The 18,586-nt window shown below is 44.9% G+C and overlaps 1 protein-coding gene across 3 annotated transcripts; it reads right to left on the bottom strand.

Moving 5' to 3' along the window:
- Positions 1 to 586: 586 nt before the first annotated feature.
- COPS7B (COP9 signalosome subunit 7B) lies at positions 587 to 16,956 on the bottom strand. Of its 3 annotated transcripts, none has more exons than XM_073359144.2 (7): positions 16,829 to 16,956; positions 13,120 to 13,296; positions 11,724 to 11,799; positions 5,470 to 5,558; positions 4,660 to 4,862; positions 2,950 to 3,055; positions 587 to 844 (listed from the first exon to the last, which is right to left on the bottom strand). In XM_073359144.2, exons 2-7 carry the CDS (start codon positions 13,279 to 13,281, stop codon positions 686 to 688), a joined length of 795 nt encoding a protein of 264 aa, XP_073215245.1. In that variant the 5' UTR covers positions 13,282 to 13,296; positions 16,829 to 16,956; the 3' UTR covers positions 587 to 685. The 3 variants fall into 3 exon arrangements, with proteins under 3 accessions (XP_073215245.1, XP_073215241.1, XP_073215242.1); XM_073359140.2 differs by having other exon boundaries at positions 16,833 to 16,912; XM_073359141.2 differs by lacking the exons at positions 11,724 to 11,799; positions 13,120 to 13,296 and having other exon boundaries at positions 16,829 to 16,891.
- Between the last annotated feature and the right edge of the window lie 1,630 nt (positions 16,957 to 18,586).

Below are 18,586 nucleotides of genomic sequence, written 5' to 3'. Positions count from 1 at the left end.
GAAGCCTCACAGCTGTAGCCTAGTTCTTTAAATCTGTGGTGGATTAATAGGCTTAGTAAAGGCAGTAAACAGGTTAGTAAACGCAGCTCAGCACTGAATCTCACCTCACAGAGCGAGGTAGAATGTGAATTAAAATACAGAGGGGCCTGGGGAAAGTTGAAGATTTCAATGTAGAGCTGCTCCTGGCCTAGTAATGTTCTCCCTTCCCTTTGGGATTAGAGAGATCTGTGTTGGTAGCTTCCTCTCTCCCAGCCTGGGGCTTCAAAAGCTAAGTCCCAATCTTGGGATTCAGCCGATTGCCATGGAAGACGTCATCTTGAACTTTAAATCAGCATGGCAAACTTCTCACAAGAGGGAGCACGGGAAGGCTGGCTGGGAGGGAGCAAAACCTTCCACAGAGATTCTGTTCCCCTGGTGTCGCAGGTTTTCTGCCCCTGGTGGTAACTATCTCTGGCTGAAAGTCCCTCTTTAAAGGCTTAGGAGAACAGGTGGCATCTTGGACGTGAATGAGATTTGCACACTGTAGCTTAGCCAGGCATGGACAGCTTGGGGTTGTATTCAAACAGGGCTTTTATATTTGCCAGCCTGGAGAGGACTGCCCCAGAACCCACCGAAAAGGAGACACGGGGCCTTTGTTGCTCCTTCTGGCGTCATTCCTGGCTGAATGACGGCTACATGGCAGGTTCTAGTGGCGGCTGGAGACCAGCCCTTTGACTTTGGACATCTTTTTTGTGGGCTGCCTTTGCTCTGCGTGGGGAGGGCACTCTCGATCTGCCAGCTGCTGTTCCATCTCTTGTGCTGATGATGAGGCCGTGGCTTTTAATGTTTTCTTTATGTTTGTGACCTGGATGAGAAAAGACAGCGAATCAGCATTTGCTTCTTCCACCCCCACAGCAGAGAGGAAGCCCCTTCCTAAGCACAGAATGGAAATGCCCTTGAGTTCGAAGAGTAACTCATCATTGGATACAAATCTCCCCATGCACACACATTAAACCCTCTCGATTTGATTTTATTAGGTGTTGGCATTAACAACCTGTAGATGACCTGACCTGGTAATACTCCATGTTAGACCTGGTTTGGAGGCCATTAGGGGCTGCAGATACCTTTTACTAGACACCAGGAGTAGCATAGCGACTTTCCACTGCCTGACTGCAGGAGGCAGCCATCTCACCAGGCTGCAGACCTCAAGGGTGTGTTTACTGACAGGGCGTGCCTGGGATTCGTGGGGAGGGAAACAAAACAAAACAAAAAAAACACCTAGAACAGCTCTGCAGAGCAAAGGGAAAGGAAAGCTATTCGGACCAATCAGCCAGCTGATCCACAATTCTCCTCGAAGGTAGGAATGGAGGCTACCCTCAAATCTGGGGTGTGTTCGACGAGCAAGCACATAGTGGTATCCTTCCCATGCACCAGGAAACAGTGGGAAGTGCCATCTGCACGGCACCTCACCCTCCAAACACTGGACCTCAGGGGGGTGCCACAAAAAGAATTAGTGAACTGACAAAACAAAACAAAAAAAGCAACCTGAAATGAGCATAGAAGTCAGGAGTCCAGACTCCCCAAGGCTAGAAACACCCAGCAAACCAAATGTGTCTTACGTATCAGAGGGGTAGCCGTGTTAGTCTATATCCACAAAAACAACGAGGAGTCTGGTGGCACCTTAAAGACGAACAGATTTATTTGGGCATAAGTTTTTGTGGGTAAAAAAACCTCACTTCTCCATGCATCTGAAGAAGTGGGTTTTTCGTCTTTAAGGTGCCACAGGACTCCTCAGACGTGTCCTGGGTACCAGTCAAATCACTGAATATAAACAGCTTCAAAGGGCCAGCGTGAACCTGCTGGGATGCAGGATTGCAAGAAATGAACCTTGAGCTAGCCTCAAGGGAACCGATCTCATCTTTGCAGTTGTAGTTTTGTTCTCACAAACAAATACCATCAGCAGAGACTAAAACCGTGTGCTTAGGCTGCCCTCTGTTGGCCATCTCTGGATATTACAGGAATAGGGGGAAAAACATTTTGGCTCAAATTTTCAAAAAGCAATTTCAGGATTTGGGGTGCCATCTTGGGGTACTCAAGTTGACATGTTAAATGGATCGGACTTTCAGAAATTGTTGAGGACTCATCCAGTGAACGACAAACCTCTATTAAGGGAGTTCAAGTTGGGTATCCAAAATCACTAGCCAGTCTTGAAAATGTAGTCCCTTGTATGTATTCCTTGGGATGGCAGGGGGCTGTCCACGTTTGCAGGGTTAACAAATGAGGCACTCTCACCAAAGTGTTTCAAAACACTTTTTGCAGCTACAATTTAGGGTTTTAAGGAAAGAATGTACCACACTTTCACCACTTCCGATGCAATTCAGAGGGATGTCTAGGAATGGCTATGGAGAGGTTTTTAACGACATTCCTAGGTTTACAATAAATTAACTATTTTTTCTTATTCCTTCTGGATTTTCATTATTCACAGTGAAATCTAAAGTTGTAGAAACATCAGATTTCCATCATGTTTTGTGTGTTAAAAAATTGGTTTCCTAACAAATCAACGCAAGGAGCTCCCAGCAAGTTTATAAAGGATGACTCAGAAACCCACACATCAGGTGGTCAGTGGTCAAATCTGCCTTAGCTCATCAGTGAAGTTAATATAGCTGGGGAGAGGAGGAATCCAAGTTCTTTCCTAGAGGGTGCATCACAAGACTAGCACATCTGTTTGGCATGATTGTCAGTCTCCACCTAGCAGAAGCCCTGGACTGAACAGCAGGGAGTGTTGCAAGGTGAGGATTGAGGGACATTGGCAGTGCTGTGCAAGGGAAGGTTAAAAGACTCCTGCTCACACTATGTGTTAACCAGGCCACTTAGTTTCTCACTTTAATAAGCACAGAAATTTACCAAGAGAAACTTGAAGGTGTATCCGACACGCTCATCACGAGAGGACAGGAGTGATTCTACACCTACCTCTGTCTCTACCTGTTGCTGAGTTCGGTTGTGGTTCTCCTTATACTGGTTGGCTCTAAGCACTTGCTGTTCAATTCCTAACAGAACCGCTTCACACCCATCACACCTGAAAATGTAACAACACTCGGGTGTTCAATGCTGGACAGTTTGAAAGGGACACTCAATTTGAAAAAACAAAACAAAACAAAACACAGTTCTGTCTGAAAGTTTGGGGGCTTATATTTAACATTAGCAACTAAGATGATTAGAGCTGAAAGAATTTAGTGGAAAAAGACGTTTTATTCTATTGTTTCAGTGTTTACACTTTGTGTAAAAAGGCTTGAACATGCATCTACTCAGTTTCGCTAATTTGCTGATGGCCAGTCTAGAAGGAGCTCCCATGTACACACTTCCTTTCGCCCTGTAAGAAGGTATTTGCCAGCAGTAGTGAAGCCAAAGCTGAAACAAAAGAGGCAGCAGAAAGGCGTGTGAACAGAGAGGAAGCAGGGGCTGGTCCCAGCATGTCTGGTGGAGTTACTCTATTACATCCTATTAGATTCACCACAGAGAAGCCAAAAAACATGTTCAAACCTTTTTAAAGAGTCAGGAATTGCTACTTCAAAGGGGATATATCAGAAACTGATTATTTATTTATTTATTAAGATTATTCAGAAAATAAAAGTCACACTGACAAGGTCCCCCAAAGAAATAAACAAGCAGGGTGACAAGAACACCTCCTCCTCCACTCAGTGAAAGTTCCAGCTCTCATTCACTGTGGGAAGGAATGGAAAGGGATCTGAAGTGGGTTCAGAGTTGCACACCAAGCAATACAGAAAGATCCAAGAAGCTGCTGCACTCCTTCCTTGCAGTGCGGGGGAAGCAGGAGCGGAGAAGGGAAAAGAGAAAAAACAAGTGACCCAGGTTACCACACTTACACAGCTACTTAATCTTTGTTATTCCTAATGTACACATAACAGCTAGGCAATGACTGTATTACGTAGTCAACTGGGAATCAGTCACAGTCTCTGTGGTCTAAAAAAGTGGCAACTCCTTTGAGTAATGAACGAATCCTACAGGACTGAAAGGCAGATTACTGGAAACTTGATAAAAAAAAAAACTAGAGTAACCAAATAAGATGGTCTCAGCCAAAAGCATGAGGTCTGCTTCATCTCCAGCAATAAAGGGAGGCCTAAAGAGATATCTGAAACATCTCAGAGGTGAAGTTTAAAGTACTGTGACTCTGAGATACAGTTTGTTTAAGATTTGCCTGAGTAATTCTCATCACCAGAGGATTAGTGGACAAATCTGTCTTTGCTCATCAGCAAAATTAATATGGTAGGAGGAAGAAGGTGTCATTCTACAAGATGTCTGTCTCTAGGTAGAGGCCATGATGTCACTTTAGCATAATTGTAGGAGAGGCCCTAAAGCAAAGAGTGGAGGTAACTAAGATAAGAACTGAGGTAACTTTAGAATCTGAAGCCAGTAGTAAAATTGGATGTACTGCTATGACAGCATCTGTAAGAAAGACTGGAGAGGGCATCAGAGTTTTTTTCCAGGAGGGGCCCTTTGCCAAGTGACTTTTCATGGTGTGAGAGTGCTAATGAATGGAATATGCTGAAACTAAGCTAACATTTGAGTCTTACAGGATTCAGAAAAAGCCAGGGTGAGATACTTCCTTTGAGACATTCCTAAAAGGCAAATCAGACAAGGTGGAGGAGCCTCCTGCCTCACCATTCTTGGAGAGTTTTAACAATATTACTGATGTCCTTCTTCTGAATGTCTCTGCCGATACAGAAATCCACCTCCAGCACCTGGTTGCGCTGATCCAGTTTCCCCTGAATAACATCTGTATACACAGCTTCAATGATTAGATCTTCCAACTCCCTCAGATTCCTCATGTCCAGGTCTTTGAGCAGCACAGAGTAAGGAATGCACTAGAAACAGGAAATCCAAGAACAAACAGTCACTTGTGGGTCCAGAATGGAAAGTTAAGCATTGTCTGGAAGTAGGGTTAGTAGAAGCTTGCAATCAAACAAACATTTATTGTATGCATCCCGCAGGTAAAGGGTGAGTGGGAAAGTATCAAATAGTATCAAAGGAAGCAGATACTATTAGGTCACGTCACACACAAGACATTCCTGTAAGCCTTTATTACAGTAAGTTCTGAAGAGTGGGTTGGGGTGGCAGTATTGTGGAAGGTAAAATAGTCAATTCCCTCCCCCACCCAGAATTGACAAAGATTTTCAAGAGGTAGATGGGCAAGCGAGTCCCACCTCCATTAGCCAATCTGATTTCTCCTCCCAGAATGCCCATTTCTCACTCTTTATAGAGCTGTTCAGCCATTCCAAACATTCAGTCCTTGGAAGTCCTTCATAAGTTACTGAGTTCCATGAATACAGGGGAGCACTGTACACTGCAGGTAATTTTCTAGTCACAGGTTTTCCAGAGCACTCATGCAGCCTAACGCAAACCCGAGTACAATACTTGGATGCCACTTGCAGAAATGGCTGGCATTACTTAGCCAAGATTTCTGAATTTTACCTTCATTCTGGCAGCCAAGCTTACAATAGTTAAGTGTTTCAGCTTGTTCTTCTGGGCCCCCGTTAACTCTGGCAGGTTATCCTTGTTTGCTGTTCAATGTAAAAAAATTGAGAATAAAGTTACGGATTTTCCTTCAAGAATTAAACAAAACCTTCAGATTAAAGTCTTTGACTGAGTTGCACCCCAGAAGTCGGTAGCACTAAGTACTCCTTGTGCTACGAAGGGGTGCTAGTGAGAAGACAGTGCTGCCATAAGTAACAGCTGGACCATACCCAAGGAGAAACAGAGGCAGAATAAAAAGAAAGTCAGTTATTAACTGTTCTAATTCCAAAACCAGAACCACAAAAATACAGAACATAATTCACATGTCTACAGGTGAAATCCTGCCAAGACACATGGTTAATATTTTGTTTCCAAGACCAAACTATTTGTCCTCTTTCAGTAAGCCCATGCTAATAAAACCTTGGACTTTGGTTTCACCAGCTGTAAAACTGTGGATGATACTTACTTCTCTGAAGCGCTTGGGAACTACGTATGGAAGTGTCAAACATCAGGTTCATGGAGAGAAGAGAAATTATTAATCTAGATACTTCTATGGCCATCCTATCACCACAGTAACCACATGCCCCGAGTGTATTCACAAACAGAAGGGAGGCTGGCTGCTTTCAAAAGCAAAGGCGCTCTTCGGAATGGGTGCGTTAATGAAAGAGTTAGTATTTCAGTGACATGAAGGTTATCTGGCCAATACGGAATCCATCTTACCCATCTCATCCAATTCTTTCCTTTTTGGCCTCCTCTGTCCCCTCCCCATTTTTATCTGGAAGGTGGTGATTACTCTCTCCCTTACTATCTTATTTTTCAGTCGCACCTTCCAGCCCAAAGGATTGTATGGTGCTTCAGGAACTGTTCCAGCAACCATACTATAATTCCATGTAACCTCCTTACTGGGGTGGGGAAATACCAAAGAAGCCCACCATAGTAGCCTTTGGCTACAAAAAGAGGAGCTACACAAAAGTGAGGAGGCAAGTTAAATGGAAATGAAAAGGAACAGTCATAAGAGTGAAACGCCTGCAAACTGCATGGAAACGTCTTAAAACACCATAATAGAAACTTACACTATAGGTATAACCTCAAATAAAAATAATTTAAAAAACCAGTAAGAAGACCAAAAAAATGCCACCATGGCTAAACAACAGAGTAAAAGATGGAGTTAGAGACAAAACAAGATATCCTTTACAAATTGGAAGTCAAATCCCACCGAGGCAAATAGAAAGGAGCATAAACTCTGGCAAATCAAGTGTAAAAGTATAATTTGACCGGCCAAAAAAGAATTTGAAGAGGAACTAGCAAAAGACACAAAAACTTACAGCAACAAGTTTGTTAAGTACATCAGAAGCAGGAAGCCGGTCAATCAGTGCGGCCACTGGACAATTGAGATGCTAAAGGAGCACTCAAGGAAGACAAGACATTTACAGAGAAGCTAAATCAATTCTTTGCATCGGTCTTCACAGCAAGGGATGTGAGGGAGAGTCCCACACCTGAGGCTTTTTTCTTTTTCAGTAGACAAATCTGAGGAACTGTCCCAGATTGAGGTGTCAATAAAGGAGGTTTGGGAACAAACTGATAAATTTAATAGCAATAAGTCACTAGGCCCAGATGGTATTCACCCAAGAATTCTGAAGGAACTCAACCATGAAATTGCAGAACTACTAACTGGTATGTAACCTATTGCTTAAATCAGCCTCTGTACCAGATGACTGGAGGATAGTTAATGTAACACTGGATTTTTAAAAAAAAAGGCTCCAGAAGCTGTACTGGCAATTACAGGCTAGTAAGTCTAACTTCAGGACCAGGCAAATTGGTTGAAACCCGAGTAAAGAATCGAATTATCAGTGCAAAGATGAACTGTACGTTGGGAAATGGTCAACACAGCTATTGTAAAGAGAAATCATGCTTCACCAATCTATTAGAATTCTTTGAGGGGGTCAAACAAACATGTAGACAAGGGTGACCCAGAGGAAACAGTATACTTGGACTTTCAGAAAACCACTGACAAAGTCCCTTATCAAAGACTCTTAAGCAAAGTAAGCAGTCATGGGATAAGAGGGAAGGTCCTCTGGTGGATCAGTAACTGGTTAAAAGATAGGAAACCAAGGATTGGAATAAATCATCAGTTTTCAGAGTGGAGAAAGGTAAACAGCAGGATCCCGCAACAATCTGTACTGGGACCAGTGCTGTTCAACGTATTTTAAATGATCTAGACAAAGGAGTAAACAGTGAGGTGGCAAAGTTTGCAGACAATACAAAATTTCAAGGTAGTTAAGTCCAAAGAGTTACAAAGGGATCTCACAAAACTGGGTGACTGGGCAACAAAATGGCAGATGAAATTCAATGTTGATAATTGTAAAACAATGCATACTGGAAAACATAATCCCAATTATACACGCAAAATAATGGAGTCTAAATTAGCTGTTACCACTCAAGAAAGATCTTGGAGTCACTGTGGATAGTTCTCTGAAAACATTTCCTCCACATGCAGCAGCAGTCAAAAAAGCAAACAGAATTTTAGGAACCATTATGAAAGGGATGGATAAGACAGAAAATATCATAATGCCACTGTATAAATCCATAGTATGCCCACACCTTGAATTCTGCATACAGTTCTGGTCACCCCATCTCACAAAAGACATTAGAACTGGAGAAAGTACAGAGAAGGACAATAAAAATGATTAGGGGTCTGGAACAGCTTCCATATGAGGAGAGATTTAAAAGATGGGCTGTTCAGCTTAGAAAAGAGGCAACTAAGGGGGATGTGATAGAGGTCTATGAAATTGGGAAGGGTGTAGATAAAGTGAATAAGGAACTGTTATTTACTCCTTCATATAACACAAGAACTAGAGGCATCCAATGAAATTAATAGGTAGCAGGTTTAATACATCAAAAAGAAGTACTTCTTCACACAACAAACGGTCAACCTGTGGAACTCGCTGCCAGGTGATGTTGTGAAGGCCAAACTGCAGTCCGGATTTAGGCCACTCTCCTCATTGGTAAGTAGGGGAAAAGGGGGGGGGGGGACATGGGACAGGCCCACCCGCTACTCTAGGCCCCAACTCAGGGACCCTCTAGTGGCAGCCACTTACTGCCCTCTTCCAACTCTCCTCTACTGTTTACTCCCCTGGGTCACTTCCCCGTCGCCCCAGCACCTTCTCTGCCCGTTTGTCTCAGGGCCCCAGTCTGGCAGTCGTCAGCCTAGAGCTCTCCCAGCCTCTGCTGATCCTGCCCAGCCCTCCTCTGTCTTAGGTGCTTCTCTAAGAGCCAGTTCTTCTCCATTTGCCCTCCAGGGAGAGACTGCCTTCCTCTCTGCCCTGCAGCATTCTTATAGGGCCCTGTGAAGCCTGGCCCTGATTGGCTACTTTCAAGCCTCCACTTGACTGGCTCCCATTAAGCCTTTCCATGATTGGCTGGGGCTCTGCACAGCCTCTTTGGCTTTCTCTAACCCCTTCCACACCAGAATGGGGCATCTGCCCACTACAAGCCCTTTTTAAAAATTGACATCACATTTGCTATCCTCCAGTCATTTGGTACAGAAGCTGATTTAAATGATAGGTTACAGACTACAGTTAGTAGTCTTGCAATTTCACATTTGAGTTCCTTCAGAACTCTTGGGTGAATACCATCAGGTCCTGGTGACTTATTACAGTTTAGTTTATCAATTTGTTCCATAACCTCCTCTAATGACACCTCAATCTGGGACAGTTCCTCAGATGCGTCACCTAAAAAGAAGGGCTCAGGTTTGGGAATCTCCCTCACATTCTCAGCCGTGAAGACCGATGCAAAGAATTAATTGAGTTTCTCCGCAATGGCCTTATCGTCCTTGAGTGCTCCTTTAGCATCTCAATCATCTGGTGGCCCCACTGGTTGTTAGCAGGCTTCCTGCTTCCGATGTACTTAAAATTTTTTTTGCTAATACTTTTTGAGTCTTTGGCTAGCTGTACTTCAAATTCTTTTTTGGCCTTCCTAATTATATTTTTACATTTCATTTGCAAGAGTTTATGCTCCTTTCTATTTTCCTCACTAGGATTTAACTTCCACTTTTTCAAGTGGAAGCTTCTATTGTGGTGACTTTAAAAAGTTTCCATGCGGCTTGCAGGGATTTAACTTTTGGTGCTGTCTTTTTTAATTTGTGTTTAACTAACCTCCTCATTTTTGTGTAGTTCCCTTTCTGAAATTAAATGCTACAGTGCTGAGCTGCTGTGGTGTTTTCCCTGCCATAGGGATGTTAAATTTAATTATATTATGGTCACTATTACTAAGTTGTCCAGCTATAGTCACCTCTTGGACCTGATCCTGTGCTCCACTTAGGACTAAATCAAGAATTGCCTCACCTCTTGTGGGTTGCAGGACTAGCTGCTCCAAGAAGCAGTCATTTGAGGTGTCAAGAAACTTTATCTCTGCATCCCATCCTGAGGTGATATGTACCCAGTCAATATGGGGATAGCTGAAATCCCCAATTATTATTGAGTTTTTTTATTTTAATAGCTTCTCTAATCTCCCAGAGCATTTCAGTCACTATCACCATCCTGGTCAGGTGGTCGGTAATATATCCCTACTGCTATATTCTTATTATTCGAGCATGGAATTACTATCCATAGAGATTGTAAGGTACAGTTTGGTTCATTTAAGATTTTTACTTCATTTGATTCTACGCTTTCTTTCACATATAGTGCCACTCCCACACCAGCACGACCTGTTCTGTCCTCCTGATATATTTTGTACCCTGGTATTACTGTGTCCCACTGATTATCCTCATTCCACCAAGTTTCTGTGAAGCCTATTATATCAATATCCTCATTTAACATGGGGTACTCTAGTTCACTCATCTTATTATTTAGACTTCTAGCATTGGTATAGAAGCACTTTAAAAACTTGTCACTTTTTAGTTGTCTCCCGTTAAATGATACAATTGAATGAGACATTTTTCGTTTGTTTTTCTTCAGATCCTACCTGTATTTTACCTTCCATCCTCTCCTCCTTACTAGGACACAGAGAATCTCCATTAGTAGATCCTCCCCTAAGGGATGTTTCTGTCCGAACCACATGCTCCTCCACACGTGTTGGCTTCCTCGCAGCCCTTAGTTTGAAAACTGCTCTACGACCCTTTTAATGTTATGTGCCAGCAATCTGGTTCCATTTTGGTTTAGGTGGAGCCCCTCCTTCCTGTATAGGCTCCCCCTTTCCCCAAAGTTGCCCCAGTTCCTAATAAATCTAAACTACTCCTCCCTATGCCATCATCTCATCCACGCATTGAGACCCTGCAGTTCTGCCTGTCTAACTGGCCCTGTATATGGAACTGGAAGCATTTCAGATAATGCTACCATGGAGGTCCTGATCTTCAATCTCTTACCCAGCAGCCTAAATTTGGCCTCCAGGACCTCTCTCCTATCCCTCCCTATATCACCGGTACCTACATGTACCACGACCACCAGCTCCTCTCCAGCACTACACATAAGTCATCTAGATGTCTCGAGAGATCTGCAACCTTTGCACCAGGCAGGCAAGTCACCATGCCGTTCTCATGGTCATTACAAACCCAGCTATCTATGTTTCTAATGACAGAATCGCCTATTACGAATACTGGTCTCTTCCTAATAACTGGAGTTCCCTCTGCTGGAGAGGTATCCTCAGTGCAAGAGGATACCACAACATCATCCGGAAGTGGGGTCCCACCTATGGGATCATTTCCCTCTGCTCCAGTTGGATGTTCTTCTTCCCTGAGTCTTTCACGCTCCTCAACAGCACAGAGGCTGTCAGACCGGGAGTGGGACCATTCTACTGTGTCCAGGAAAGTCTCATATATGTACCTCTCTGTCTCCCTTAGCTCCTCCAGCTCAGCCACGCTGGTCTCCAAAGCCCGTACAGGGTCTCTGAGGGCCAGAAGCTCCTTGCACCGAATGCACACATAAGCCACCTGCCCATAGGGCAGGTGATCATACATGCTGCCTTGGGTGCAATAAACTGGGTAGCCCCCACTCATCCAGAAAGCCTCTGACAGACAGAATTTTACCCTTAGATTCTTTCAACCTGCCACATTCACGGAGGCATCACGCACTTGTGTAAGTCAGCTACCTTGAGCTGCCTGGCCAGACAAATAAGACGTTGCACAAGCTAGTTCTGAAGAGACTGCAGTACCCGCACTCACCGCCCTTTCAATCTTCGCCAGGTTCTTAGAGCATTTGCTAAATGCAACCTCTTACCTACATAATCTGGGTACGTTCCGTAGGCAAACAGATTCAGCAACTGGAAATACGCAGCATTAGGCCCTTCAGCAAGCTGGAGAGGAGGAAAGCAAAAGAAATCTTATGTAAGCCAATAATGGCCAATAGGATATTGGTGTACAGCTTCTCCACAGTGTTGGCTTTAATGTCACAAAGAATATGTAACTTTTTAAAAATACATAAAAGAAGGGCTGTTTTCAGTTGTCAGAGGGCTGTACCCTTTCCAAAGTCATGTAATCAGCACTACATTTCAGTAGTTTAGAATCAGGATGATACAGCCTATTCCATGCATTAGAACTTGAATTTGGTTTATACAGTCAGCTGCTTCATGCAGCATCTTAAGAGATAAAATGAAGAACGTGTCCACTTGAATTCAGCTGTGTATTCTTATCACATGACAGATGAGCAGATTATGGTGCTGGTTGGTTAAGAATCCTTACTAGCCACTGGGAAGCTGAGACAGTTAACCTGCAAAACCACAAACAATCTCAAAGCAAAGCAGGTTAGATCATTTTAAGTTGTCTGCCTCTGAAAGTTCTGTACTTCCTCTGACAAGCAAACAGTGCACTGGAACAACAGCTGTGGCACTAGCCTGGGTTGGTATATCAGTTCTCCTAAGCCACATGATTTGCTGCATGGAAAAACTGGGGGGAAACCAAACATATACATTGATGCTAAAAACTGTTGATGGCATTTTTGGCCAGGCACAAAAGCCTGTTTGGAAAGCTGAGCTTCCTGTGTGCCATACTGCCATAACTGCAATCAGCAGAGGTAACGGAGCTAGATCCCACTCATTGTAAGAGACATGGAGATGCTCGTAGAGTGTTCTCTAGGCGGGCTCTGGGAGTCTGAAACTTGCTCCCCACTTTGCTCTGAAACAGCCCAAACGTGGTGATCTTCTGGGCATGCTGCAAAATACATCCGTGACAGGAGTTTTAGAGAAGGCTAACGGTATGCTTCCCAGAACAATGACAGAATAGAAAGGCACTTTTTTGCTGGTGGCTGGCTGGCTGGAATCCTAGTTTCAATGATTGAGCGTTACTGAAATTGTATTGTATTAACAGTCACAAGTTAGGATGTCTGGAGCCTTGCATAGGCATCATTTTATTATTTGAATCCAAAAAAATGCATAAGACAAAAGCGATCCCCTTATGTAAACCAGGTCCTCACAATTCTGTGTAAATCTGTCATTCTGACTCAGGGCATGATAGAAGCATTGGAAAACTGGGGTAAATTATGTCAGGCTTTTCCCAAGATGGAGATTCTACCATCCCAGTCTACTATGTGCAAGGAAATTCCAAGGAGAGCTCTTAAACCAGAAGGGAGTGGGGGAAGCGGAGGGGAAGAAGAAAAGAGATGGCAACTTAACTCTTACCTCTTGCACGTTTGTTAACTCCAACAGCTCGCCAAAGACATAAACCCCAGGAGCCTCTAGCACTTGGTTTATCAGAACAGTCAGAGCTGATCCGTTGGTGCCTTTGGCTAATAAAATAAACTGCTCAAGAAGATTGCAGGATGGTTTCTGTTCTCCGGCCATTCTAGATTTTTCAATCTGCCAAAAAAGAAATGGTTTGAATGACTCTTTCCTCCATCTTTGTGCAAAGCACTACTTAGAAGTGGATCAGGAAGCATGTCCAGGATGGTAACATTCCACACTTAACTTTGCCTTGTTTTTCATGATAATTCAGTGCTAGTGATGAGAGCAGGACTAAGCCTGGGGGCCAAAGTCCTATTTATCCATAGAGCAGCAACAGCTCAGGCAATAGCTTTAAAAGCTTCCTGCACACTGTCCTGTCAACGTGCCTCACCTATGCCCTGGAAGGGCTCCTCTAGGACTAGGAAGGGGGGTTCAGATTCCATGGCCAACTCAGGCTTTCAATTCTTTTGAGATTGCTAAGTGGTGACAAAATTGGTGGTGGGTTTTGCGATGTCTACTAGGAACTGGCTGAGACTCCTTCCACGTCACAACTCATTACACAGCAAACAAAGAGCAACTGATTTAACCCTTTATGTGTGTGTGTCCAAAAATAATCCACTTGCACTGTACAAGCCAATGTATCTTTCCCAATAGTATCTGAATACCTGTCAGTTAACAAGGCAGGAGCACAGAACTCCAACTGCTTTCAGAGCCAAAGAGGGAAAAATGAAAAAGCTCTGTCACTAGCTTACTTGATTACTGTGCATTTTTGCCAACAGGGCAGAGTTAAATTGATTTATGTTATTTACATGGATTAAATGCTTAAAAAAATACCCTTTCTTTATAAAGGTAAATCTTTGTCTTTAATTCTGGTCCAATACATCTTCACTCTGAGCATTATAATTTGGATTCTGAAATGTCAAATTCAGTTACCAGCTGACAAGTTCAGAAAATAAATAAATGTGGTAAATTACAAGTCAGTTGCAAGCTACGGTGAACTTGATCTCCCAAGCCCTGAATCACTACTGGGCACGATTTTTTCATGTTATATTTACAAAGGACATATTCTGGTGACAATTTTAAGATCTTGCTGTTAATCTTTCTATCCGCATTAGTCCCACTAGTAAATACCCAGGGTTCTGGGTGGGCTTGTACTGTCTATGCTGAAACACAGGCTGCTGCAACTTTAATCTAACTAGCTTGGATAGTGGAGTAGTAAAGTTAGCTCACGTAGATCTACTTGAGCTACCATCCCTGTGTCTCATAATACATCTAAGGAGTAAATCAGTATTATCATCTGCTTTCACAGAAAAGGAAACTGAGGCACTAAGCAGTCAAGTGACTAACTCACAGTCACACAGGAAATGTGATAGAACTGTAAATGAATGCAGATTTCATGGCTCCTAGGCATTTGCCTTAAGCACAAGACTATCCTTCAAGGCACTACAAATGCTGAATGTGTTGTACAAGATTGTGACAGAGTGGGTTTTTCCTGGTCCTGTTGTGAAAGTAGTGCAAAGTCTCCACCTCTTTTATTTTTAAAATCACTGGTGATAGAGGCACCATAGTGTTACTTTCTGGTTCCCAGGTATCACTTGAGGCTACCAGTTTAAGACTAAATAGATTTTTTTTAGCCTGATGAAAAGCGATTGCTATATAGATGAAAGAAATATTTTAAGATAATTTATCAAAGTACAACCAGCATCACAAATGCAGCATGAAATTATGGCTTCCCTATATGAAACATTCCCTTTCGCCAGCTTATTTTTTGTGTGACCTATGAAACAGCATAACTTTGCACTTATGTAGATAAGCGCAAAGTTATTATGCTATTTGTTAGTATCAAAGCAGATGTACTTTCATCAGTAGCTCTCCAAGTGCTTTCCAAGACTAGGTAAGCATTATTATCCACATTTTACAGATGGGTAAACAGACTTGAAGGTGAAATAGTTTGCTCAAGAACATAGCGAGTCAGTGAGAGATGGATACAGAACCCAGGTCTTCGGACTCATTTCCAGACCTTAGCCAATGGGTCAGGGCTACTTTCTGGAAGAAACTGATCATTTACCCATTTTGCTGGATTCTTTCTTTGGATCTGTTCTGCTGTCCACACTCCAGATTGCATGTTCCACACTGCCAGTTATGTACACACTTTTCCTGAAGTATCATCCCCATGAATGTGTTGGTAGCACAGAAGCAAATGGCAAACCTGGCATGAGTGCCCGGTGGGAAAATCATCCCTTATTCCTTTTTCGGTTTGCTAAGAACTGAGGGGGTAGGTAGGTAGGTTTTGTTTTCAGTTCAAATGAGCCTGGCAAACCATACACCCAGTATTTTCAAGTGCTCAGTAGCACTTGTCTTATAGTCACATTTCACTTTTTCACACTGTGGTTTTGGTTGTCTAGGTTGGTGCACAACAGGATTTTTTCCACCCTATTTGTCAAACTTCACTTTTCAGGTACATTTTTATCTTTTCAATACAAAACCGCGCATGTGTGCTGCCTGAACGCTCCAGAGACACAGGTGCAGTACTCAGGATTTCTTCCTTCCACAAGTCCTAAAGCAGGGTCAAGTCAAACGGACCCTCAGGAGTGAAGGGGAAAAGAACATACAGATTTCCCACAGCAACATACTATCCAAAGATCAGAGCATCTAGGGCTTGGAGGTCAGTGTGAGCGCAAGGGAGAAAGCAGAGGGTTTCCTGGATGTAGCAGGCAAACCACTGAGCACAAAAAAGGGATAAAGCTGAATGTACTGGGTATCTTCTGTGTAGAACAATTTGCCTCCAACAGGAGGAGCAGAACAGAGGTCTCTGCAAATGCCCACGTGTTTAGACCATAATCAGAAACTAATTCAAACTGGCAAAGGGCTGGAGGAAAATAAGGCATCCTGGAGACAGAAACCTCTCATTAACCAGGACACATTAATATTAAAGGAGGACTCAAGTTACATAGCTCACACCTAAAGTCAGACAAAGCTACCAATTCACACCAAGCACTGAAGGCAAGCAGAAAACTGCTAGTTTACACCAGACCACATTAACCCCGTCTTCTCCACCAAAGTAGTAGAGTGAAAGTGTACGGTGGGTGATGGCGGAGACAAGAAAGAAACCCTCTCTCCGCCCCTCATGTAGATGGAAAGGAAGGGGACAATGAAGTTCCCAGAGACTCATGGAGGGCCCAATCAGAGAAACCCCCCTCCCGGGGTACCTCAGAGAAGAGGAGCTCAGGGGAGCCCAGCCAGGGAGACCCCCTGGCCTGAGGCATGGTAGAGAAAGAGGGATCCAGGAGAGCCCAGTCAGGGAGTCCCTTTCTCGGGTTAAATTAGAGAAGAGAGGGTCCATGGGGGGCCCAAAAAGAGACACCCCCCCGGGGTAGCTCAGAGAAGGGAGGGCTGGGGGGCAGCCAGGGAGACCCCCGATAGCTGTGAGGGGGCAATGGGAGCCCAGGCAAGGGGAGCTGCGGGGGAGGGGTCGATGAGGGGGCCTCGTCCCCTTAGAGAGCATCGGGGGGCCTGGAGCCGGGAGAGCCCCGCTAGCGGCGGGGGCCGGTAGCCGTGGGGGTCCCGGGGGCGGGGACGCCGGCGAGCGCGGCTAGAAGCGCAGGCGGGGAGACCCTCAGGCCGCCCTAGGGGCTGTGAGGGCAGGGCGGGGAGGGGAGGGGCTGACCTGCCTGCTCCGGCCGCCTCCGTCCGGCTCCCGGCGCCTCCCCCGCTGCTCCTCAGGCCGCCATGACAGCGGCGCCGGCGTCCTGCGCTCAGCTCCTTCCCCCGGCCCCCGCCGCCCGCGCGCCGCGTTCCGCCCGCCGGCCGGGCCCAGGGGCCGGGCACGGGGCGCGCCCCCGCTGGTCAGCCTGCGTCACGGGACGGGGGGGGCCCGGCGCCGGCTCGTGGCCAGCATCGGGGCAGGCCAAAGGTCAGGCTGGGACAGGGTCAAGGGAGCTGACATCTGAGCGTTATTGGCCGTTGCCTGTGTAGGTCGGAGGTCAGGACGGGGACAAGGTCAGAGGTCAGGCTGGGGACAGGGTCAGAGGTCAGGGAGGGAACAGGGTCAGAGGTCAGGTTAGGGTCAGGGTAGGACATCTGAGTGTTCTTGGCCATTGTCTGTGAAGTTCGGAGGTCAGGCTGGTCTAGTGCTGCCACCTCCCCAAGTTTCCCCAGGATCATCCCTTTTTTGAGGCAACCACCCCGAGACATCTGTCAGGGTGCTCAGGGTGCGCTGCCGGCTGTCCAGTGTCATGGGCTCAGGATCATTCTGGATATACTATATTTTTGTATCTCAGAGGTGGCAAGCCTAAGCTGGGGCTAAGGTCAGAGATCAGTATAGGTGTAGGGCCCACGGGTCTGAAACCTGACCATTATTGGCCAATTTGTAGGTCCGAGGTCAATGTGGGTTAGAAATTGAGGTGTTAGTGGTGGGTCTGATACCAATGAGTGCATTGGCTTAAACAGAGCGGATGAGGAAGATATAACCCTCTGGGGTTTGACCTGCATTGATCTCTGAGATTTCCCTGCCGCCTTCTGACTGCCCACAAGAAGCTGAATGGAAATCTTTTTAGGGAAATAACGTTATATCAAATGTTAGAGATTCAGGGCCTGTCATTTATTTCAGGCTGCTGCACACCTAAGTAGGCTGGCTCTGACTCTTCATCTGCATCATCTCCTGTGTCCTTGGTTCTGCACAAGTCCACCATGTTGTGAAGAATGCGGGAGACAAGGGCCAGGGGATGGTGCAAATGATGACAGTCAGCCCTGACCTCCTGCTTTGCACAGCAGCATTGAAACCTCCACTCCCATCCTCTCATTAATTGCTGCACAGTCAGAGGGAAAAGAAAACACAGTGGGTCACACAAAGCTAAAAACACTGGAGGGGCCAGGGGATGAATTGCAATGAGACAAGACATCTTCATCCTTCACAGGCAGGATGAGAACTATAAGTCAAATTATCTGCTGGCAAAAGCAGGTGTAACTCTTTTGAAGTTATTGGAGTTGTGCTTGCTTAGGCTGGCAGTGAATTTAATTGGGTGAGTTCACAGAACCCAATTTCTCTCTGTCTCAGGAAGAATGAATGAGGGTTACAGAATATACAACTCCCAAGAGACTAACAGAGCATTTTTCATTTGAGAGTGGAGGTTGACTTCACAACAAACTACTGTACTTTAACGGGACAGGCATTTACCTAGACAATTGATCTCCTGTTACAGGGCTGACCTTAGGCACAATGTAGTAGGCATGTAATCACTTGGGCACCTATGTTTAGACGGACAAGTACTGATCTGGCATGGCATGGGCCAGTTTAGTTTCTGCACTGTAAGACTGCAGAGGGAAGTTAACTCATAGCCCAATCCCTGCTCTGGCAGCTTGGGGCCCTAAAAATTATAAAACTTACCCTGTTCTCATTTCAGATAATCTCTCAGTTAACCAAACT

The sequence above is a fragment of the Lepidochelys kempii genome, chromosome 9 (genome assembly GCF_965140285.1).
Source record: "Lepidochelys kempii isolate rLepKem1 chromosome 9, rLepKem1.hap1, whole genome shotgun sequence".
NCBI lineage: Eukaryota > Metazoa > Chordata > Testudines > Cheloniidae > Lepidochelys > Lepidochelys kempii.
This window is presented reverse-complemented; position numbering and strand designations above follow the sequence as displayed.